General features: G+C 47.3%; 2 protein-coding genes across 5 annotated transcripts in view; one reads left to right on the forward strand and one right to left on the reverse strand.

Annotated features, from left to right (window-relative positions):
• ERBB2 (erb-b2 receptor tyrosine kinase 2) overlaps window positions 1-24,031 on the reverse strand; it is a 128,659-nt gene that overhangs the window by 58,357 nt on the left and 46,271 nt on the right. The window contains exon 1 of one of the 2 annotated variants that reach the window (XM_053363079.1): window positions 3,157-3,625. The exons of the other annotated variant lie outside the window; for it this stretch is intronic. Within the exon in view, the coding sequence (XP_053219054.1) occupies window positions 3,157-3,241 (85 nt within the window). The 5' untranslated portion in view covers window positions 3,242-3,625. Of the gene's footprint in view, window positions 1-3,156; window positions 3,626-24,031 lie in introns of those variants that run through there. 2 annotated transcript variants of the gene reach the window in all.
• Window positions 12,117-23,435, forward strand: PGAP3 (post-GPI attachment to proteins phospholipase 3). Of its 3 annotated transcripts, none has more exons than XM_053363083.1 (8): window positions 12,118-12,359; window positions 14,589-14,686; window positions 15,554-15,676; window positions 17,189-17,251; window positions 17,792-17,853; window positions 18,906-19,042; window positions 20,828-21,032; window positions 22,354-23,435. In XM_053363083.1, the coding sequence occupies exons 1-8, from the start codon at window positions 12,170-12,172 to the stop codon at window positions 22,412-22,414; spliced, it is 939 nt and encodes a 312-aa protein (XP_053219058.1). In that variant the 5' UTR covers window positions 12,118-12,169; the 3' UTR covers window positions 22,415-23,435. The 3 variants fall into 3 exon arrangements, 2 of the variants coding, with proteins under 2 accessions (XP_053219058.1, XP_053219057.1); XM_053363082.1 differs by having other exon boundaries at window positions 12,120-12,359; window positions 15,524-15,676; XR_008327358.1 differs by lacking the exon at window positions 18,906-19,042 and having other exon boundaries at window positions 12,117-12,359; window positions 15,524-15,676.

The following is a 24,031-nucleotide window of genomic DNA, read 5'->3' on the forward strand; positions in this document are numbered from 1 at the left end:
ACTCATCAGATGAAAGCTCTTATGGGAACGTAATATCTTATACCAAGTCAGTCCATCTAACTCCGTATTGTCTCCCACCTGGAGAGGTCAGGGATCAAACTGGGAACCTTAAATGCAAAACAGATGCCCACCCCCCCCCCAAGCTACAGTGCTTCTCCTCTCCTAAATAAAGATGACTTTACATATCTTCACCTACTCTCCAAGGATGGTCCTGTGTGGTGGGGCTTCCTTTGAAAAAGGACTGGAAACTCCAGCTAGCTCAAAACAGGGCAGCAAGATTCCCAAAGGGGAGGGTGATAGATACCACGCCATAGTATGCCAGTGTTTTTTTCATCAGCACTGGTCCAATTCAAAGTGCTAGTATTAATTTTTTTAAGCCCTAAATGATTTGGGACCAGTATTATTGGCATCTGTCCATCTCAGAAGACAATGGAATACGCCTCCAGAGAGGCTCACTGAACACCTACACTTCCAGCACCAGGTATATATCTCTTTACTCACACATACTGTTTAACAACTATGGTTTTACTGCATTTTAGTCCTTAGATCAGTTTTGTGTCCACCCACCCCTTTCCTGGTTGTGTTTCACATTTTTATTGATCTTTTACTGCCTCTTGATGGTTTAATGTTAATTTTTGGTGCTGGTTCAGTTTCTTGCACTGACTGTTTTTTAATGTCTGGTTGTAGCCTCATTTTATTGATTTTAAAACTGGTGAACCACCCAGAGTGGTGTACAACAATTTAAAATCACCACCCACGCAATATATGTATGTTATCAACGGAGCTCAACAAGACACGGTTTTTCATCGTAACGCACCCCTTACCCACCCCATTTCCCTTGTAGCAGCAAAATAAAGGGAAAGGATACCATATATATTTTTTCAATCCTCCACAAGCAGGCAGCCCAGGCCCAAAGCAATTGGGCTGAACTGCACTTGAGGATTCAGCATGAAAATGGTATAGTCCAGGGGTCAGCAAACTTTTTCAGCCTGGGGCCAGTCCACTGTCCCTCAGACCTTGTGGGGGGCCGACTATATTTTTTGGTGGGAAATGAAAGAATTCCTATTCCTCACAAATAACCCACAGATGCATTTTAAATAAAAGGACACATTCTACTCATGTGAAAACACGCTGATTCCCAGACTGTCCACGGGCCGGATTTAGAAGGCGGTTGGGCCGAATCCGGCCCCCGGGCCTTAGTTTGCCTACCCATGGTATAGTCCATCCAAGGGGTAAGGATGACGCACTCACAAGACAGAAAATACCGCGAAATGAATGGGCAATTGAAATAACCAGACAATTCATAGCTCATAGATAAGTAGACTGTAGGCCACTATCCCATTTAGAGTAGACCGCCCTGGGGGATCAGTGGCTCTCCATATTGCTTCAGGACTCCCCATGTCAATCAACTCCAGGCAGCACAGTCCATGGTCAGAATGGTGGAAGTTGTAGCCTTACAACAATATGATACCTCAAGGACTGCCTCCTTCCATATGAACCTACCCGGACCCTGAGATCATCTTCTGAGGCCCTTCATTGTGTGCCTCCTCCATGAGAAGTCCGGAGGGTGGCAACACGAGAACGGGGCTTTTCTGCAGTGGCTCCCCATTTGTGGAATACTCTCCCCAGGGAAGTTCTCCTTTTATACACCTTTAGGCTCCAGTCAAAAACATTACTTTTCAACCAGGCCTTTGGGAATGGGAGGGATTATCGGTTTCTTGCTGCTCTTATGTTTTTCATTACAGGTAGGTAGCTGTGTTAGTATGCCGTAGTCGAAACAAAATAAAAAAATTCCTTCCAGTAGCACCTTAGAGACCAACTAAGTTTGTTATTGGTATGAGCGTTCGTGTGCATGTATCTGAAGAAGTGTGCATGCACACAAAAGCTCATACCAATAACAAACTTAGTTGGTCTCTAAAGTGCTACTGGAAGGAATTTTTTTATTTTGTTATGTTTTTCATGTTTTTAAATTATGTTTTTATGCGGTCAACCGCCCCAAGATCTGCAGATGATCTGCAAATTTACAAAGTTCTTGAACAGACAGCTGTGCTCATCCAGATGTTGCTGTACTTCAACTCCTCTCCTCCTTCCCCACTGGCCATCCTTGCGGGTGGGCAACATCTGGGGGGTGGGGCAAAGGTTCCCCACTCCTGCCATAAGGCACTTCTTATGTTTTTAAGGAAAGACATTTGGGATCTCCGGAGCAATGCCCTTCGGCAAGTTTTGACACACGGCGGGGGTGGCCTGCTGGGGATTTAAGTCACGTTAACTCGTCGAGACTGAATGAGAACAAGTCCCGCTCCGTCCAGCACCATCTCCCGCCTCCTCCTTCGCAGGCAAAACCCTCCCCTTCTCTCTCTCACACACACACATCCACTGCAATGTGTAACCCAAACAAGGCGACATCGTTTGACTCTGCCCAAAGCGACTCAAGAGTAGAGCTGTCTCTCCACCGCCAGCTTGCAAGCAATTGCTAACGCGGCGCAGAAGCGCCCTGCGCCAGCCGCGCAAAAACACGCGTCGCAAGGGCGGCTCTGCAAACATGCGCCCTTTTCCCGTTGCAGCCCGGGCTTGGGGGGCGGAAAAGGGGGCAGAGAGGGCGGCCGCCGACATCTTCAAGGACAGCTAATCCGCGCCCCAACGAGTTCTTAATGGGCCCGTTTCCTTGAAGGCGCGCGTGGCCCGAAATATCGGCGCAACCGACGATCAGAGGAGCAGAAACTTCTCTCTGGCCCCATTTCCCAGACCCAACTCCCACAACGTTTGGAACAATGCAAAGAACTGAGCTTTTGTCGATCACACACACACCCCACACAAAAACACACCAAACCCCGCCCGCCCCCGGCGACCGACTCCGATCTGCGTTGACCCGGAGACCAGGAATTAATTAAATTAATCAAAAACACGCGGCTAATTAATGAAATAATCCCGCCCCCAACGAAACCCGAAAATCAACAAGTTTGCGCACATAAGTTTCTCTCCTCTCTCTTATTTCTTCCAACTTGGAACCCCCTTTCTTGGTTGCAAAACCGGCTGAGAGATTCCTTCCTGGACGCCTTTCCTCTTCCTTTTCTTTGCTTCTCTCCCCCCCCCCACCCCCGCCGCCCCAATAAACAAGAAATAGAAACAGAACAAAACATACGGATTCAAACTTACCTTCGGTGCTCCAAACAACTCCCGGCCAGACCGAAACCAAGAAGAACCCCATGCAAAACCAGCAGGGGCTGGGAATGGGCCCCATTGTTTTTTCATTGCAAATCCCAGCTCATAATTTCGTCCGGGGAAGAGAAGGAAGGAAGGTGGGTGGAGAGTTTTGTTTTTTTATTTTTGTTTTCTCCAACCGCCTTGGCAATCGTGCCCGGTTTGTTTTCTCGAGCTTCGCTTCCCCCTTTGCACTTTTCTTTGCAACCCAACTTTTCAACCCTTTTCACTTCCTTTACCAAAAAAAAAAAGGCACTACCAGAAGCCACCACCTCTTCTCACTCTCTCTCTCCTACCCACCAGCACCAGGCGTCGGGAACGCGCGCCGAGCGCGCTCCGGAGCAGGATTCCTGCTCCCTCGGGAGTGGCAAATGAGTTCTTCGTCGGAGCACGCCAAAGCCGTTCTCTGCCTCGTGGGAAATCAAAGCTGGAGAGAGGAGAAAACTTTGCGAAACGTTTTGCTTTGCCTCCTTGCTGCTGAAGGTGGAATTCCTTTTCTTCTCCTTGGGCGATTTCTTTGGACACTTTCCAGTTCAGAGCATCGACCTTGAATGGACAAAGAGAAGGGAAATATATATATTTCTTGGAATTAAATTAAATGCAGGCTACGCTTGCCAAATAATTTAAGGTGGAGGGGACGGTGGGGAGAGGAAAGTATATAAATCTGGAGTGGGGGGGTTGGAGGGGGGAGGAAGAAACAGCTGTGTGATAAGTAGAACTGTCCAATATTTCAAAGGATCTTAATTAACCGATTAGGAGGCAAATAATTAATATTGGTTGTTTGAATACTGAACTGTAAAATACATGATTTCGGACCGTCACCGAAAATTGATATGCGTAATTGCCCTTCTGAAGGCCCTTACGATTTAATAAAGCTCATGTGATTTCTTGAGAAATCACAATCCACTGGGGCCAGCTAGCAGCGGAAACCATAATTTAGAATCATAGAATTGTAAACTTGGAAGGAACCTCGAGAGTAATCTAGTCCAACCCCCTGCAATGCATTTGAAATATCAGGTTGCAAAAATCCTAAAAGCAAGATTCAAAGGAGCCTTAACCCTTAACATGCTGGTAGCTCACAGCACCCTGGATGTTGCCTTACGTCAAGTCAGACCAATTGGCCCATCTAGCTTCCTGTTGTCTACACTGGCTGGCAGCAGCTCTGGTTTCAGGCAGGAATCTCCTACCTGTGGATGCTGGGGATTGAATTCATATTAAAATGCAGCCTCAGCAGTCAACTTTTACATTGGAGTTGTATATAATAGGGCTTAAGCTCAAAATAGGGATGCGGGTGGCACTGTGGGTTAAACCACAGAGCCTAGGGCTTGCCGATCAGCAGTTCAAATCCCCATGACAGGGTGAGCTCCCGTTGCTCGGTCCCTGCTCCTGCCATCCTAGCAGTTCAAAAGCACGTCAAAGTGCAAGTAGATAAATAGGTACCACTCCGGTGGGAAGGTAAACATGCTGGCCACGTGACCTGGAAGCAGTATGCCAGCTCCCTTGGCCAGTAAAGCGCGATGAGTGCTGCAACCCCAGAGTTGTCCGCGACTGGACCTAACGGTCAGGGGTCCCTTTACCTTTAAGCTCAAAATAAGTCTGTACTGGGCTGCAGCTTGAACCACCTAAAGCTGACAACTTATTATTTATTACATTTACAACCCAGCATGCATACTTCTCGTTTTATCCTCACAACAACCCTGTGAGGTAGGTTAGGCGAAGAGTGAGTGACTGGCCCAACATCACCCAGTGAGCTTCATGGCTGAGTGGGGATTTGAACCCTTTTCTCCCAGATCCTAGCCTAGCCCTCTAACCACTGCACATTTCTAACATACTGTAAATCTAAAATAGGAAGGACTGAGAGATTTCTGGAATAGTCAAAGTTCAGCTCCAGGACTTGTTGACAAGGCTCAAACCCCATCTGCCCTATGCATTTAAAGCAGTATCATACCACTTTAAACCTGCCCTCAGCCCCAACTGTGGGAAGCATAGTTTGTTAAGGGTGCTGAGAGCTGTTGGACATCCCTTTCGCCCTCACAGATCCATATTTCCTAGAGTTGCCTGGAAAGTGTGGTTTTTATTTTTGGTTAAGCCACTCTGAAAATTCTGTGAGGGAAATAGAGGTCTCCTAGCACTTTTCCGCACCTTTTGCAAACTACGGTTCGCAGGGTCCTTTGGAGGAAGTTGTTACTGTTTAAACAGGTATGATAGTACTTTAAATGCATAGTGCAGATGGGGCCTCGGTTCTGCAAAATGATATTATATGAGCATTTATATACCATTTTAGAAAGATCAAGGCACTTTGTGTGCTAAGTACTGTAATCCTTACAAAACCCCCTGTCAGGTAGGTCAGTATTGTACTTCCCATTCTGCCGAAAGGGAGGCTAAGAGAGAGGAGAGGCTTACCTAGCAACTTCATAGCTGAGATGAGATTCAGGTCACAATCCTACACCCATTTCCTGAAAGTAAAACCATTTGTACTCAGTGGGACTTACTCTTGAGTTGATAGGATTACATGTCAGTGTACCAGGAATTTCCAGATTTCTTAGCACAATCTCTTGACCGGGACTTGGCACCCTTATTGTGAGATACTCGTGCAGATGGCAGTGGCTCTGGGCATGTGAAGGCTTCCAGATTGGAGGCTGCCTGCTGTTGGGCAAGCTTGAGCCCTGGGCCCTTTGCACTTGCAGGAACAAAGCAGTTCAAAATGTTTACATTTTTAGTCAATCACGCAAACCCATCTGACTATGAAAAGAGACAGAAGAATGACAATGTAGGAGATGAGTATTCTCAGGGTGGGGGTGGGGGGAGAGTTAAAAGCCAGCACAATGCAGGACTGGAATACGCCGCCCCCCCAAATGACAACACACAAAACACGCCCCCTGCAAAAGGGTTCCGGCAAGCAGGTAAGTACAGTGGTACCTCGGGTTACAGACGCTTCAGGTTACATACGCTTCAAGTTACAGATTCTGCTAACCCAGAAATATTACCTCGGGTTAAGAACTTTGCTTCAGGATGAGAACAGAAATCGCACGGCGGCAGCGGGAGGCCCCATTAGCTAAAGTGGTGCTTCAGGTTAAGAACAGTTTCAGGTTAAGAACAGACCTCCAGAACGAATTAAGTACGTAACCAGAGGTACCACTGTAAATGTGAAAGGAGATGTAGAACTCAGGGAAGTAGCCGTAATAATTAATTGGTGCATGGTCCCATAGAAAGCTCTCTTGTCCACACCCTGAAGAAGTCAACAGGAGAGCTGTGCAAGAGGTCCTGCTTCCAGGGAGGGGCACGTCACTCCCAGTTGCGACAGCTTCGCTGGCTCATTTAAAGGCATGATTCAAAGTGCCCTGAATGGCCGAGGATGAGTATTTACCTAAAGGACTTCCTTCTCCGTGTAGGAACCTATCCGAATCTTGAGCTCTCCCCGAAGGGCCCTTCTCTCAGTCCCTCTGATATCTGAGGTGTGTTTGATGAGGGTCAAGAGGTGTGTGGGGGGGGCTTCTCAGTGGTGGCACCCCCACCTTTGGAAGGCGCGCACACACACCTTCATCCAGGTAGGCAAGAGGCATTATCTCAGGTCAAGGATACATTCCAGCCAAAAAGAAGTGAGGGGTCTGAGAAGTGAGAGGCCAGAGAGGGCATGGCTTAAGGGAGAATCTCGGAGGTCTGGAGGTATGGTATTTCCCCCCCCCCGGCCTAAGGTTCTCCCCTGACTGCCCCAATTAGCTCTGTTCAGTCATTCATCGCAGGGACCCAAGGCGTGTACAAACCCATTCCTCTTTCCCAACACTCCAGGCAGCTAGTGCTTATCATTGTGCTATGACAGGCTTCCACCAATTTATTATTTTCCCTGTGGCCTAAGAGGGAGTTACATGTACAGAGCCTCCAGCTGTAGGAACCCTCTACCTGGAACGTAGAGCTGATGTCGGAACAGGTTTAGTCTGCGAGAGTAGAGAAAACGTTTCCTCCCCTGGCCAAAAGCCTTGAACTGAATAGGAGAAAATATTTCTCCTTGGATGCTAATGGTGTGCTTTTTATTTTTTGCACTTACAAGGAAGCTTGCTGCTCCTTTCCCTGGTGTGCAGATCATAAACCCGCCAAATGGCCTTTTTATGTCTGTATTCCCCTTTTAAAAAGATATACAGTGGTACCTCGGTTTAAGTACTTAATTCATTCCTGAGGTCCGTTCTTAACCCGAAACTGTTCTTAACCTGAAGCACCACTTTAGCTAATGGGGCCTCCTGCTGCGCCGCGCTGCCAGAGCACGATTTCTGTTCTTAACCTGAAGCAAAGTTCTTAACCTGAAGCACTATTTCTGGGTTAGCAGAGTCTGTAACCTGAAGCGTCTGTAACCTGAACCGTACGTAACCTGAGATACCACTGTATAGGGAAGAAGAAACCCAGTATTGGTCAGCCTGCAACACTCCTCCCCATCCCCCAACTGCCTTCAAAACACCAGGGCGACTGTTTAAGAATCCCTCTCTTCTCGATCCTCCCACAGCCTTGCTGCTGTCCTCTGCCTAAACCCCTTTTCAGGAAGAGCCTCCCAGATGCTTTGAGCACTGCTGGGCTTGTGGCAAAATCCTGACTCCTGACGGATTATGAGAAAGTCGTGCGTGCAGCAGGCCTTGCCAGTTTGCTGTGCTTCCTTGCCGCTTTTGGCAGCCTCGCTTTGCTGCCAGTTGTGATCAGGGCTTTGCTGGGCTTGTTGTAGTTTCTCTCTGTGTGTGTCTGTCTCAGATATGAAAGGCCAGTGGGTGGGAGACGACTTTAGAAGAAGGGGCAGTTGGCTTGAGAGACTGCACTCTGCGGAGGAAATTCTTGGAACGTGGAGGAATTGCTAGAGAATGGGTTCTTTCAAGGCTTCTTTCAAACCCTGCAGGCAGCCAAAGGCTCTGTGTGTGTGACTTTCTTGTGGTGTTAACTGATTCTTTTCTTTCCCCTCAGCCATATTTTTTTCCCATGCCTTGCAGCAGTTTGCAAGGAGTGGGTTTTAATTCCCCGGGTTCCACCTGAAAGAGAGGATACATTTACCTTTGCAATCCCAGCTGAAAAGCATTGCAGATAACCAGGGCCTGGAAATAATATATTCCCTGCCAATATTGGGCAATGGAATATAAAAGACTTTAGGAAAGGGACTGGTTTTTTAAAAGCCTTATCATCATACAGGCATTATGTACATTATGCTACATTTACACAGGAATCAGCTGCTGGTCACCCCCCCCCCATCTCAAAAAGGTTCTTCCAGAGCAACCAGAAGCATTTAAAAGGGCCAATTAATAGTATTTCTCTGGAACCGTTGTGTCAAATTCCTCAATGTGGCCATGACATCCACTCTGTGTGATCTGCCTTGTGGCTGCCATCAGTGATTTCAGCTCAGCTGAGGCAGTAGTTCCCCAGCAGTGATTTAAGCTTGTGGAAACTAGCCAGGGCTGCATACCTAGCCTAGCATCCCATCCTCGTCGCCAGTGAAGTGTAGGTGGGTTCCCACAAGGCAAGAGACAGCAATAACAGCAAGAACCTTAATTGAACTACATAACTGGAAAACGGAGGCAAAGCAACTGCTTATACAGTGGTACCTCGGGTTACATACGCTTCAGGCTACAGACTCCGCTAACCAAGAAATATTACCTCAGGTTAAGAACTTTGCTTCAGGATGAGAACAGAAATTGTGCTCCGGTAGCGCAGCAGCAGCAGGAGGCCCCATTAGCTAAAGTGGTGCTTCAGGTTAAGAACAGTTTCAGGTTAAGAACAGACCTCCAGAACGAATTAAGTACTTTATAAAATTTGAGATTACATTGTCATGGGGGGGGATTAAACCCGAGGTACCACTGTATACATTTCTGAAAGCCTGGGCCACTCCCACCATGATTGGCTGTCTATACTTCCAAACTGCAAATCACAACTCGGAGTTCAAGGGCCAATGGCAGAGCCCCAAATCCTGAAATGTTCTGTGATTGAACAACATGTATCAAATCAGAACACAGGCGCTCAGAATTCTTAGTCCATAGGTAGGCAAACTAAGGCCCAGGGGCCGGATCTGGCCCAATCGTCTTCTAAATCCGGCCCACGGACGGTCCGGGAATCAGCGTGTTTTACATGAGTAGAATGTGTCCTTTTATTTAAAATGCATCTCTGGGTTATTTGTGGGGCATAGGAATTCGTTCATTCCCCCCCCAAAAAAATATAGTCCAGCCCCCCACAAGGTCTGAGGGACGGTGGACCGGCCCCCTGCTGAAAAAGTTTGCTGACGCCTTCCTTAGTCCAAACTAAAGATCAGGCAAACACAGACCACTGAATACGTAACAAATAGCCCAATCCTATGCGGGAGGTAGACATGTCTAGATCTACTGGCTCAGATCCTAATTTAAGTTAAGGAAGTTAAGTTTCCCACCCCTTCCTCCCCACAGTAGTCACCTGTGCCTCCCCAAAAGCATCTCTGGAGAGTTGGCGGCCCTCCTGTATAATGTGGGATATGGTCCATGGGGAGCTGCTGAAGAACTGTAAGGTTGGAAAGGGGCTCAGGGGCATCTAGTACAACCCCCTGCAATGCAGGAATCACGGCTAAAGAATCCTTGGCGGGTGACCATCCAACCCGTTTTAAAGAATCTCCAGTGAAGTAGAGTGCACCACCTTCTGAGGGAGTCCATTCCACTATTGAGCAGCTCTTTCCATCAGAAGAAGAGGAATTGTCCCAAGCTAGGGAGAGATCCACACAATTTTAAGTGATTCCATCTTTCCAATCACACCTGAGGAATGAGGACAGGAAATCTTTCCTCCTGTGAACTTAACTAATCTTGGGATCCATGCTACTGATTTCAGTGGGCTTAGTCTGTTCACCTAATTCTGCACGGAATGAGGCTGTAAAAAGACTGGAAAAACAGAGCATGTTGCAGCTTATGTGGGGTAGGGAAGAAGGCTTAAGATGCAGCTTTTTGGTTTTAATTCCCCCCCCCCCCATGACAATGTAATCTCAAATTTTATAAATTGATGAATGGTATGGAGAGAATGAATAGGGAGAGGGAACTATCTCCCTCTTTCAAAACACAAGAACCCAAGGTCATCCAGTTCAGGCTACTATCGGGCAACAGGTTCAGGTCTGACAGGTATTCAGTGGAATGCATAATTATCATATAGAAGGTATTTAAATTAACGTTGGAGCTGCAATATCTTCAAAGCAGCCCTTGGAAGAGTATACACATGAATCTCTGGAGGTGTCTACTTAGAAGTAATTTTTATTGAATTCTTGGGACTTGGTCCCTGGCAAAAGGGGCTGCCACCTTGAAATATTGAGTACAATAAAATGCACACACTATCCAGGCAGCAGTCACTGAAAAATAAAATTTGCCACGATTCATTGTAACGCTGATGTGGTCATAACCACTACCATAGATTGTTTTAAAACAATTAGTTCACAGCTATAACCTCTAGGCAATGGACAGTTCTGTCAGTACATGAATTAGAATAAATTTGCAACGGCTTCTACCCTTCCTTTCTGAGGAAGCTGGGAGGTGAAGAAATTCAGGAGCCACAACCAGGATGCTTTCTGACAACAGAGGCAAACAATTCCTCCAGATTCTGTTCATAGCTGTCAACTGTTCCCTTTTTTTAAGGGAAATTCTCTTATTCCGAATAGGATTCCTTGCAAGAAAAGGGAAAAGTTGACAGCTATGATTCTGTTGCTCATGAGGTCTGGTTAGGGTGGTTGCTACTTGTTAGGCTTGAGGATCTGACCACACCTTTCAAGGGATTAAGCCTCTTCAGGAGAAGGAATAAAGTCTCAAGGGGAAGGGACAAAAGCATGGGTCTCACTATTTATTGCTAGGCTTTCCTATTATTTCACTTTGCTATCAACTCTGCCTGTGGGTGTCCACACGACTTTTTCTGGGGTGAAGAGTAAAACACTGACAGGGAGAGCAGCCATAAAAGAACAACAGTACCTGCACATTTTGCCTCATCTCGGCTTCTACTACAAATGCTAAAAACTATGGTCACACGATATATTTTAAGCACATAACTTTCTTACTGCCCCAATTAATGCTATGCTGTACTGTATTTAACTTACTCATCAATAGCCAGTTCTTCACTTGATTAAAAAGCCAAGGTGTTTGTTTGGGTTAAAGATAGGCAAGGAAAGCAAACAATACGTTATCTTCAATCTGTTATCAAAATTAACCTCACCAGCATGTTGAATGGCAGGCAGAGCTACATGAAACTCTGTGCATGCCATGCGTGCATGTGCGACTGTATACACACTAAAGCACATTCAAAGCACATTTCCCCCCTCAAAGAATTCTGGACACTGCAGTTTGCTGGGAATTGTAGTTCTGTGGTAGGTAAACCAAAGTGCCCAGAATTATTTTAGGCAAATAATGTGCTTCAAAGGTAGTGTGCAACCTGCCGGTGTGTGTACATGTTGCTTACACCCGTGTGCATTGGAGGCAACCTATATATCTGTTCCCACAGCCCAAGATTGAACTTCTAGAGACCCAGAGGAAAGGAGATGAACACTGACGAGTGATCATTCTAGAAACCTGCACTGAACAAAGGAATTTTCGGAAAGCAAAAATAAGGGCAATAATATAGGGACGGGGGTCTTTGTTGGTGTTTTTTTTAAAAGGAAAATTGGGACAGCTGGAAGAGATTTTAAAAAGATAATTTTCAAGAGAAAGAGAGGTGGCAATACGGCTTGTAAGTGGACGTGACAGGATTGTAGCGCTTGAAGGGGAGGCAGAGATGGGGATTCTTCTCTGCTTCTAACTGGAAGGGTAAGTTTCTCCCAATACTGTAGTCTTAAAGTAGAAGAAAGAACTACATTTCCCACAATCCCCTGCCCTTGCCGCCAAGGCGGAACCTTTGGGCGTGCGGCTCGTGTTTCCCCCAACTCTATGGCTTTCCCCCCAGCGGCTTAAAGCAAAGGACCATTTCCGGTCCCCAAACCAGAAGTGGAGCTTGCAGCCTCCCGGCGGACGGGATGGCGGCTCGAACCGCGCTCCTACTGCTGCTCGGGGTGGCGGGCGCCGGCCCGGCCCCCGCCCAGGCCTCGCGGGGGGACCGGGAGCCCGTCTACCGAGAATGCCTGACGCATTGCGAGAGGCGCAACTGCTCCGGGCCCGGGCTGCGGCACTTCCGCTCCCACCAGCCTCTCTACATGAGCCTCACAGGTACTGCAAAGCCCCCGGCCGAGGGAGCGCCACGCCCACCGCCAAGGACGAGGCGCGAGGGGGGCGGAATCCGCGACGTGCTCCTCATTTGCATAGCCCCGCCCACGAATGACGGTGCCCCGCCCAGTGTTTTCCCATAGGACGGCTTGGTGGCACCGCCTACCCGCTCTTTCGACCAATTCCTGACGCTCTTTCTCTCTGCCCTCGGTGGGAGGAGGTTCAGTAGCGTCTGAACATGTGCAGAGTGCATTTTCCAATTAAATTGGCAATGGTTCTTGGATGTAGCGCTGAGCTGATGTTGCTCCCTCCCCCCTTAACAGTGCAGTCCTACTCAGAAGTAAGACTCACTGAGGTCAATTTGCAGGGAAATGCACATAGGGTTGCAGCCTGGGGCTCCAGAGCAGCGAGGCTGCGCACACAGCTGTTGCACTGCCGCATCGTTGTTTGCAAGCAGGACTCTGCTACCCCCAAAAGGGCTGGTGGGTACAGCTGCTGCGTCTATCTCCCTGCTTCAGGACTTGCAAGCTGTCTCTTGTTTATTATTGTTGTTTTACTTATTTAGGCTGTTCATATCTCATCCTGAATTAGGGAGAGTAGCCATTCCTTACCCATTAGGTAAAGACAACTATTTTCTAACGTTTTCAAAGTATCTCTCTTCGAGTGAGATTCCCTCGCCCCCCCATTGATTCATTTCTCCCAGGTTTCTTATGGCGTTGTTGAAAGTGAGCCCATTGAGTGGCTTGTTGTAGCATTCACAGCTAGGTATGTGGTTCAACACCTTATCTGCCCTCCAGGTTTCTTGGAGGTTATAGCAAGTAAGTGGGAAGAAGCCACAATTCTTTAATTAACTAGGTTGCTTGTGGGTGGCATAACATGTACCATCGTTTACATGTAGTTAGATCTTACGTACGTTTATTCAGAAGGAAGCCTTCTGAGTTCAGTTATATATACTCCCCAATTAAAGCAGGCGATGTGATGTTGTGGTTAAGAGCGTTGGATAATCTCTGCTCAGCCTTGAAGGCCACTGGCTGGCCTTTGGCTAGTAGTTATATCTCAGCGTAACCTACCACAAAGGGTTGTTGTGAAAATTAAAAGGGTGCCACTTTGAGCCTCTTCGAGGGAAAATGGGATACAAAATAAAATAAGTGTACAGTCGGGTTGAAGTTGCTTCAGGTTGAGTGTTTTCAGGTTGCGCTCTGCGGCAACCCGGAAGTAATGAAATGCGTTACTTTCGGGTTTCGCTGCATGCACAGACGCTCAAAATGACGTCATGCGCATGCGCAGAAGTGGCAAATCGCGACCCGTGCACGCGCAGAAGTGGGTTGCGTTTTGCTCAGGATGCGAACGGGGCTCCGGAATGGATCCCGCTCGCATCCAGAGGTACCATTGTATATTATTGCAACCCTAACATCCCTCACTCTGCCTCTCACACTCAGGAAACCTTAACCCCTCTTACCCATTACATCTCCTATTCAGTAGTTATATATGTATGGCAGAACTGGCAGGCCCAGGTTTCAAACATACATTTAATTTTGAGAAGTCCACATGGCAAGGGAGTTGGAACCTGTGGTCCTCCAGATCTTGGATTACCATTCCCACCACCTAGGATGCTGGCTGGGTCTGATGGCAGTTGGAGTCCAGCAAAACAACAACACCACAAACTGCCTTATAAGTATAAAACCAAATTTACTAGAATAATAGCTAGAATAGAGATAGACTTGTAACCATTCAAACAACAAACATACTAAGGTGCCACGTGCAAAACAAAGCCTGGAGATACTGAAACCGTTCTTAACCTGAGGTACCACTTTAGCTAATGGGGAATTCCACTGCCACCACCACGCAATTTCTGTTCTCATCCTGAGGTAAAGTTCTTAAGCTGAGGTACTATTTCTGGGTTAGCGGAGTCTGTAACCCGAAGTGTTTGTAACCTGAGGTACAACTGTATATAGTTGCATTTGCATGTTTCCTGATTCCAAGCAGAAAACATGCAATATATGCTTCATTTAAAACAAACAAGTTAACTGTAAGAATTCATCCTGGCAACAAGTGGCTTGCCAGTCATGCTCCCTTAAAATAAAACAAACTTGGCAAATCTGAGTACCCTCCCACCCCCGTTCCCACCCTGGTATTTTAAAATTATTTCACGGAGTTCCATTGCATTCAGGCATTAGGCAAATAAATTCATTTGCACTAATTTAAATTTGTCCTCCCCCAACTGTATTCTAGGATGGACCTGCAGAGATGAATGTAAATATGAATGTATGTGGTTGACGGTGGGCCTTTACGTCCAGGAAGGATACAAAGTGCCTCAGTTTCATGGAAAGGTAAGCAACGTTTGTGTGCAGCAGCTGTGATACGTTCCATGTTCAGGATCATTGGGATAGGAATTGAAAATGAAGCTGCTATCATAATGCTGTTATACAAACCTATGGCACAACTATGTTTGGAATACTGTGTACCATTCTGGTCGTCTTACCTCAAAAAGGATATTGCAGAGTTGGAAAAGTTTCAGGAAAGGGCAACCAAACACAGCAACCGTGCGCCTTTGATCGGGGTGCATGGCTGTCACATCCCCACACCATCCTCCCCGAGTCGTCTTGTAGGGCTCGGATCTGGGGGCAGTGGCATGAGGAAGGTGCAGCAGCCATGCCGCTTGGGGCTGGTGCGTCAATGGACACGCACACCCATGCACCGCACTTGGCTTGGAGACACACTTCACCACAGTGGCAAGATTCAGGACGGAGAAAAGAAAGTACTTCTCCACATAACACATAGTTAAACTGTCCAACTCACTCCCACAGAAAGCAGTGATGGCTGCCAGTTTGGATGGCTTCCAAAGAGCTGCCCTCGATTAAAAAAAGAGCTTGAAACTTACCAGCTAGTTGGTAGTAACTTCGATCCCTCCTGGGCTGGGATTTTGCTTTGTAGTGGAAGTCTCTACAAAAATGGGTCACCTGACATCATTGTGATGTTAAGTGATTGACCTGTGGGAGTAGCCCTCCGAGGGTGGTGGGGAGCCCAGGATCTGGCCCACTGGCCAAATCCAGTTCCCCACCATTGCCTCAAACCGTCCTGAAAGAGCATGTATACCTTCTCATTTCTGGCTGATGACATATTTTCCTTCTTCTTCTCCCTCCCTTGTTTTCCCACCCGACCCTCAGTGGCCCTTTTCCCGCTTCCTGTTTTTTCAGGAGCCTGCTTCTGCCTTTGCTTCGTTCCTGAACGGACTTGCCAATTTAGTGATGCTGAACAGATATAAAGCTGCTGTCCCCCGCTCTTCTCCCATATACCATACCTGCATTGCCTTTGCTTGGGTAAGTCATTCTGAGTGGTTAATTCCTCACCACGGCAAGATGGGTGCCTTAGCTTCCTTCTCATCTTCTTCAAAGAGGTGGGAAACATGGAGAATAGAAAAGACAAGGAAGGCTTCTGGTTGCTTGAGATCTTGTGGGAAGGAAGCAGGGGAAACATGACAGGTTTCCCTACAAGAAGACTCACAGAAACACACCATGTCCTGCTCCTCAGTCCAGGCTGTCTCAGGAAATGCAGAGCGAGGTAAGGAAGTAAGGAGGGCATCTCCCATGAGGAACAAACTTGAGCCACAGCAGAGTGCAGTGTGTTTCCAGTGGCATTGTGGGTATTTGGAGAAAGGTTTGCTGAATTATGTGGTATTTTCCTCTGTGCTTTTTTAAAAGAAGGGTTATGTTTTGGAACAACGCTTATAAGTGTTAGTTTCTGTTATAGAAATTCTAAGGTCTCTCTCATTCTCATATACACACACACATACACAAAATAAATGTTCATAAATGTACAAAGCAAACACATACATAAGTATATAAACCACTTGTCTGAAATAGTGCAAGAGAACAACCCTGAAGCCATTTTGACTCTCCCAAATTGACCTCAGATGGGAAAAGCTTTCCATTTGTTTTTGGACTGTAGGGGCTTACACCTCCCTGTAAATACAGTCTGGCAAGTATCTGTTAAGCTGAGCACACTATCGATATGTGTAAGAGATTCAAGAACTAAGTATTTACCATCTCAAAGGAATCGCCAGGTTACCCAGAAAAGGCAATCAGATAAGGCATTATCAGGTATACTGGCAGACAGGAGAGAAGTAACACACTCAGATTTCTGCTGGGGACCAGCTCTTTCTGTGATGTATGTATGATGTTTTGGGGGTTGTCTTGAGCTACAGGGTAGGCAATTTCAAAAGTCTATGTAAGAGCTTGCACACCAGTGTTCTGGGCTCCTCCTCCCTCCTGCATGGTGAGCCCCCTGGTGCAACAGTTTAATAAAGATCAGGCTTACTAGCTGCTTTGCCTCTCAATATTCTCTGGTTTGGCCTGTTATTTTCTCCTACCAATAGAGAACCTACATAAGGACTCTATATGGGCTCTTGAGTACCCCATAAGGGAAAAGGAGCAGTTTTTTCTTATATCAGTTTCTATCTAGCCTTTTTCTTCTACTCTGTGGACAAATTGTGTTTTGATTCGGAAGCAATTTGAGGAAAAGGGTGGGATAGAATTGATAGATGGTGATAATAATAGATAGCATGTCTCTAGAGCTTTTTGAGTGTTTCACATACAGTATTATTGCAGCAGTCCAATAGACAAAGCAGCACGATTCCTCTAATTTTAAAGAGGGAGTGGGACTTGCTTCTGGGTTTGTTGGTTTAAGTACCATATGGCAGTTATCCCGGTTATCCCAGAATGGCTTGTTTTTATTACTTCTGTGGTAGAAGCCGGTTTTAAAAACCTAACTTCATAGAATGTGGTATTTTCAGGATAACCATTTATTTCCCTGCTCCCTCACTCCCCCTGCAGGTTTCTTTAAATGCCTGGTTCTGGTCTACAGTTTTCCATACTCGAGAAACGAATCTAACTGAGGTGAGCAATTTTGCTCTCGTATCATGAAAAATGTTGGTGTGGGGTGCTGGGGGAATTTTGAAGGCATGGCAGAAACCTCTCTAGTGGGTTTTAAAAAAATAGATAAGGTAAATGGTAGAAAAATGCAAGTTATGTGAACCCCAGGTAAATAGTGCAGCCAGCATGACAGCATAATCCTAACTATGTCTACTCTAAAGTAAATCTTGTTGAATTCAGTGGGGCTTTATCCCAGGGAAGTGAGGTTAGGATTCTAGCCTGAGACTTTCTTTCAGATATGTGTGCTCAGGATCATAATCACGTCAAGGTGTTTTTGAGGTAGGATAAGAGGACAGCTATCACAAGGTGTTAAAAACACTACTAGTAGGCTTCTGAGTATTTGCAGGCCATAATCCCAGGGGAAAGAGAAAACTTTCAATGCAGATCCCTGTCACTGGAGAAAAGCTATGAATAAACACAAATACCATGAGGATTTTCTAAAGAGAATGTGTAGCACTGAATGAGAACCGGCCCCGATTTATAACGACATTTCTCTTCCCACAGAAAATGGATTATTTCTGTGCATCAGCCGTCATCCTTCACTCTGTCTACCTGTGTTGCGTCCGGTGAGTTTCTCTCCTCCTTAAGAACATAAGGAGAGCCTTGCAGCTGGAAAAGACCAAAGGCCCATCCAGTTCAGTGTTCTGTTATCCCACAGTGGCCAAGCAGGCTGATGTGGTTGGCACAAGCCCAATAGCACTCCCCTACTTGTAATTGTATCTTAATCCCCTTCCAAAGCGGCTTCTGTTGGTCACCATCTTCCGGTGACAAGCTTCACCACTTGCCCTGCGAACTTATACTTTTTGTCTGTCCTGCCTCTCCCACTTTTCAGCTTCATTGGTTGAAATGTTACGCTGGGGTGGGGAACTTTCTTTGGGCTCCACAGGCTAGATCTTTGTCAGCCTTGCCCACCTGTCGAATCTCCTGCATGGCTTTGCCAAGTATCCCCAGGCTCCCCCTTTAAGCCCCTGACCTGGGAGGCTTAGGAGGGAGACCGCAGAGAAACTTGCAAAGGCTTTAAAGCAGCTCCCACACTCCCAGTTCAGCCTCCAGAGCTGTTGGGAGCAGCTCATGTTTCCCTTTTTAAGTGAGCGGGTGAGTGGCAGTAGCAGAGAGGAGTCTCCCCTGTCCACTCACAGCTCCCATATTTCACTTTTATTCAAAAACTGGGCATCTGCAAAAGGACAGGTCAAAACCGCAAGAGGAAATGTGTGTGGATAGGATATGTGCAGAGAGAGGAGGAGCAACCCAAGGACAAAGCAAAAGAGCAGCAAGTAAGGAGAGCTAGTGGAAACTGGCCGGGCCTTTTGGGAGATGTAGCTGTGGCCATTCGAGCAAAAGAAAATGCTTTGTGTTCTGTCTGCTCAAGTTTCTGAATGGCAGGACCAGCCTTTGCAGCTCAGCCATGCCCATAGATCAGGGATGGGGAGCCTGTGGCCTCTAGATGTTGATGGGCTCCAACTGGACTCCTTTGTCCTTGACCCTTGGCTCACATCTGGAGGGCCACAGGTTCCCCATCCCTGGCCTAGACCCGGAGGAACGAGTCCAGAAGTGACCCAGTTCCTACAGCTCTTGCAAGTTCCTTCAGCACCGTCTCTCTGTTTTCCTTTTCTTTCAGGACTCTGGGTCTGAAACGTCCAGCCTTTGCCACCGCCATAGGCATCTTCCTGCTCCTCTTCCTGGCCTGCCATGTGTCGTATCTGACGCTCGTGCGCTTTGACTATGGTTACAATATGGTTGCCAACGTGGTAATAGGTGAGGACGGTGGAGCAATGTTCTTCCCCTGCAGCAGGTGTTGGTTGGTGTGGAGGTGTAGCCCAGCAGATAACCTTTGTCTGGCCTTCTCCCCTAATGCCCCCAACCTCTCTAAGGCCCCATCTGCACCAATCAGTATCATGACACTTTATATGGTTGTAGCTTCTCCTTCAATGAATCCTGGGAACTGCAAATTGTTAAGGTTGCTGAGAGTTGTCAGGCAACACCGTCCCATCCCTTCACAGGACTGCAAATTCCTGGGAAGAGAGATTAGCTGTTTCCGGCTGGAGAATCTCTGACAAGTCCTTCGCTGCATCTGGCCACATAAAGGCAAGGGAGAGATCATTTCCCATCATTCTGTTTCTTAACCCGAGCAAAAGATTGTTTTGTGGAGATAATGCCAGCCATGCTCAGAGCAGTGGGGTGTATGGGGTGTTAGGGGAAGGGTAGCACCTCTGGGGGGGAGACATGTCATGCACCTTCTGGGGTGGTTTGCCCACCTTTGGTTCCTCCCCTGCACTCAGTTTTCACCTGTGGCTCCTTGAAGTTGTCAGCATGTAACAGTGGCCACACCCCAGAAACAGCTTTGACTGGCCAGCTAAACCAGGTGAGAGTAGCCGATGGGTCTTAATCCCTTGGTGAGTTAGGGACTTGCTCCTGCATGCAAAGACAGGCTCTGGTGGATTGAGCGGATGAGGCCAATAATGGGTCCAACAGTCGAGAAGGCGGTTTATGCACATGCAGTCAAGGAAAGCGAAGGTCAGATGGGGCTTATCTTCCTGGGAAGGTAGTCAATCTAGAAGGAGGAAAACTCTGATCTCTCCTGCCTAGTGGGATATCTTTGGGAGAAGAAAAGGCTAAGGAGCAAACCCTACGCAGACCTGGAATCCCTAAGACTGTTGGATGGCGCTTTGTATGCCACCTTTCGGCACCTCCTGTAGCCAAGCTGGTGCCAAGTGTATTGATCTGCTTTCCTTTGGAGCATATCAGCGAGGTCAAGGTCTTGTCGTCTGGGCAGCCAGAACCTCCATACACACTGCCCAGGCTTGTGCCCCAGGGATGTCACTTTAGTGCCGCCAATGCAGTAGTTTGACTTCACCCCCGGAGGCGCACTCCATTGTCTCTTGAGACAGGCAGATGCCAACTTGCAACTTGCTAAGAGCAGCATGTAGCTACACCCTTTAAAAGCACACACACCAAAATAGCTGTGAGCGTAACTTGGAGGCTGCATCTATATTGCTGGTACATATCTCCCTTATTCCTTCCCTGCACTCCCAGGGCGTTTGTAGTATAGAGCACCAGGATAGCGGCCCAGGACCCTCAGGGCAGGTTCCCTGGGATCTGTGGATTCACTGGGTGCAGGGCCAACCAGCAAGAAAAGGGCACCTATGTTACGGTTTTTCAGCATTATAGAGGCAAAGAGAGAGCAGGTCTGTAGATCCCTGGAGCCATGATTTTCCACAACAGTGCAAAAGCTTGTGTTGTTACATATTTGCCCAGAGGTTCCTCCTCTGACTTATGGCCCCATCAGGGCTCAGAAGCAGAGTCACCACTTGCCGTTAGTTTCCTCCATGCTTTCTCAGTGGATGATTCTGGGGGTTGTATGCATGGGGAGGGGGTATTCCTGGCATGCCTTGGGATTTGGTGCTGAGGAGCAAGGGGTCTGGGGTCCAGGGCTGCTAGTGCCTCTGGTGCATCGCCATGTACATAACATACCTAAGTTCCTGCAGCACTGTGACTACTGCCAAGCATGAAGCGGCATCCTCTTTCTGCCGTACCTTGCAGGCCTCCTCAACCTCCTCTGGTGGCTGGGATGGTGCATGAGGAACCAGCAACGCCTGCCGTACGTCTGGAAGTGTGTGGCGGTTGTGCTTCTTCTGCAAGCCTTGGCCCTCCTGGAGCTCCTGGACTTCCCGCCGTTGCTCTGGGTCTTTGATGCCCATGCCATCTGGCACATCAGCACCATTCCCGTCAATATCCTTTTCTACAGGTCAGCCAAGTTTGCTTGCCTTTGTGGGTGGGCCTTCTGCCATTGGTTCTCTGTGATTGCTTGTCAGGGTGCTACTTGGACTCCCAACTCCCATCACCCCCAGCCAGCATGGCGAAGGCTCAGGGCTGATGGGAGTTGTGTGGTCCAGCAGCATCTTGAGTGTCACACACACACACACACACACCCCACTGATCTATTTTTGTATCCCGCCCTTCATCCAAGTCAGGCAGTTCACAAGTTCACAGCACAAAAATACAAGATAAAAACACAACATAATAAAAATCAATACTACCACCTCCCACAAACACATTTAATATAGGCCTGGTTGAAGAGGAATGTTTTCACCTGGTGCTTAAAGGTGTATAATGAAGGCGCCAGGCAAACCTCCCTGGGCAGAGCATTCCACAAACGGGGAGCCACCACTGAAAAGGCCTGTTCTCATGTTGCAACCAGAACTCTCATGGAGGAGGCATATGATCTACAGCAGTGGGTCTTTAATACCGAAATACTGAGTATCCCCTTGTTTTTCAAAAGCCATGGGCCCCTTACTTCTGAAAAGTTAAATATCTTTCTGGTAGTTTTTGTTATGTGAATGATGCCTTGGACCCCCCCAGGTGAGTTATGCAGACCGCTTGGGGTCTGCGGACTGCCAACTGGGGACCACTGATCTAGAGCACACACAATCTGACAAGCTAGAACTTGTTGGAATCTGTGGCCTGTAGCCAGTCCTGTGTAACGTATTTAATATACTTTCGTGAAATGAGGCTACAAGGAGCCATTTTCCTGGAGCGTAAAGTGTATTCCTTCATTCCAGCCCTCATATAGCAATGTACAGAGAAGCAAAAACAACAGGAACCTTAGGCAGACCAAAACAAACCAATAGAAAAATGGGAGATACTGAATTAGATCACCAAAATTATATTTAGGAAAGGCAGTAGGGAAAAAGTGAGCTTTAAAGGCCGCCTTGAATGCCCGAACTGAAGGAGCCAAATAAACGTTGACTGGAAGAGGGTTCCACAACTGCAGGGCCACCACCAGGAAGGACCTGTTTCATGTGCTCACCAGCTCTAATCAATTCCACCATTGGGGTATGCAAGCAGGACCTCAGGCGTGGACCTTAGATTCGAGGGAGGGCAATATGGGTGCTGCACCTTCCTTGCGGTTCACGTAGCTGCTATTTCAGGAGACTTGCATTTCAAGGTTTTCATACATCACCAGGAAGACAAGATGGGCACATTCTAGTTCTAGGCATATTGGGTAGCTCAATCCATCCCTTCACTCGCCAGTCAATTCAGCAACTTCCTCTTTCCTCTCCTTGCAGTTTCCTCGTTGACGACAGCCTCTATCTTTTGAAGGCCAACTCCATCATTAAAATAGACTGAAGGGGCTGGTGGAACACAGCTTGGAGAACACCACTGGTCTCGATGGAAGACATCCATGGGCTCGTTTCCAGCAGGAGTGTGCTGTGTTCTGAGAAGTGGCAGCAATTTGCACTCCCTGGTTCTGCCCTCCTACTTCCCCAGCATCCACGTGTGGGTTCTGCTGCCATGGTGTCCTAAACTGACTGTCTGCCTTTCTCCTGGATATATCAGGATATACATCTTGCCTCTCCTGAAACTTGCGCTCGAGTTCCTCGCGCTGCCTTCCCAAGTCTTTTCATGCTTCTCTGGGGAGATTTTGTTTGTGGCTTGTCCTGGTCGATTCATTTTTAAACATTTGTTTTTATTACCCCGCCCTGATTAGCTCTATGGTGTTAGATCTGTTGGTCTAATATGCTTTTGCTAAGTGGACTTCCAAAAGCAGCATGGACGATGCTTCTCGAAGCAGAATTTTCAGAAGCCTTCTTTGTCATGTGCCATGGGTGAAATTGAAATGTCAACTGTTTCAGCGAAGCAGTCCTGACATGCTGTTTCATTGACAGGTTGCCTTTTGTTCTTTGCCAGCCCATCAGGTAACACTGCTCTGCAAACCCTACTTCCCCACGACTTCCCTGTCGTGATAAAAACAAGAACTAAGATTCCAGGTTGCGGCGACTTCTAGGAGGAAAAATGGGGCTGGGCTCAACCTGCCTAGAAGATTTTCCCTCTGACCTCAAAGCTTTGTGCACATACTCCTTGGTGGTGTGAGCTCTCTGTACGGGCTCAGACGCACCTCGGCTCATTCTTATTTTTTCAGAGCCGAGTCCTGGCATTAAAAACCAGGGGTTGAGCCTTGTCTCAAATTAAGTCTGAGCAGAATGGAAAAATATATATTTAAAAGACTTCTTTAAAAAACCAATTGGGGTGAATCTCTGAATTTTTCATCCTGAAGACTATTCCTTCCAGTCTGTGGAAGCTGTATTCGTCTGTTCAAGCTGATATGCGATTCATGGGGGAAATAAATGGCATTTCTCCTTTCCTTTGACACATCTGCTCTGTTTTTAAAATAGACACAGACTGCAGTGTGGTATGAGAGAGAGAGAGAGAGAGAGAGAGAGAGAGAGAGAGAGAGAGAGAGAGAAGACTTGTCCACCAAAGTTGCATCTAGTCTACTAACCTTGGGATGCTTACAAGTACAGTGGTACCTTGGAAGTCGAACGGAATCCGTTCCGGAAGTCTATTCAACTTCCAAAACCAAAGCACAGCTTCTGATTGGCTGCAGGAAGCTCTTGCAGCCAATCAAAAGCTGTGGAAGCCCCGTCAGATGTTCGGGTTCCAAAGAACATTCGCAAACCAGAACAGTCACTTCTGGGTTTGCGGCGTTCGGGAGCCAAAATGTCCGAGTACCAAGGCATTTGACAACCAAGGTACAACTGTAAGGCCTAATTGTGTCCCCAGCATCTCTGAAATGCATCATGGTTCCATCTTAGATTACAGTGGCTAACAGCCATTCCTGGAGGCCATTTCGCCCCCTGCGAATTCTGGGGCAGGGATCTCAGCCTTGGGATCTCCTCTGTTCATTTGGTGTGGGCCTATCTCCTTTTTTGTCTTTTGGAAAGACTTGACGTTGCAGAAGATTCG

This window comes from Podarcis raffonei, chromosome 13 (genome assembly GCF_027172205.1).
Source record: "Podarcis raffonei isolate rPodRaf1 chromosome 13, rPodRaf1.pri, whole genome shotgun sequence".
NCBI lineage: Eukaryota > Metazoa > Chordata > Lepidosauria > Squamata > Lacertidae > Podarcis > Podarcis raffonei.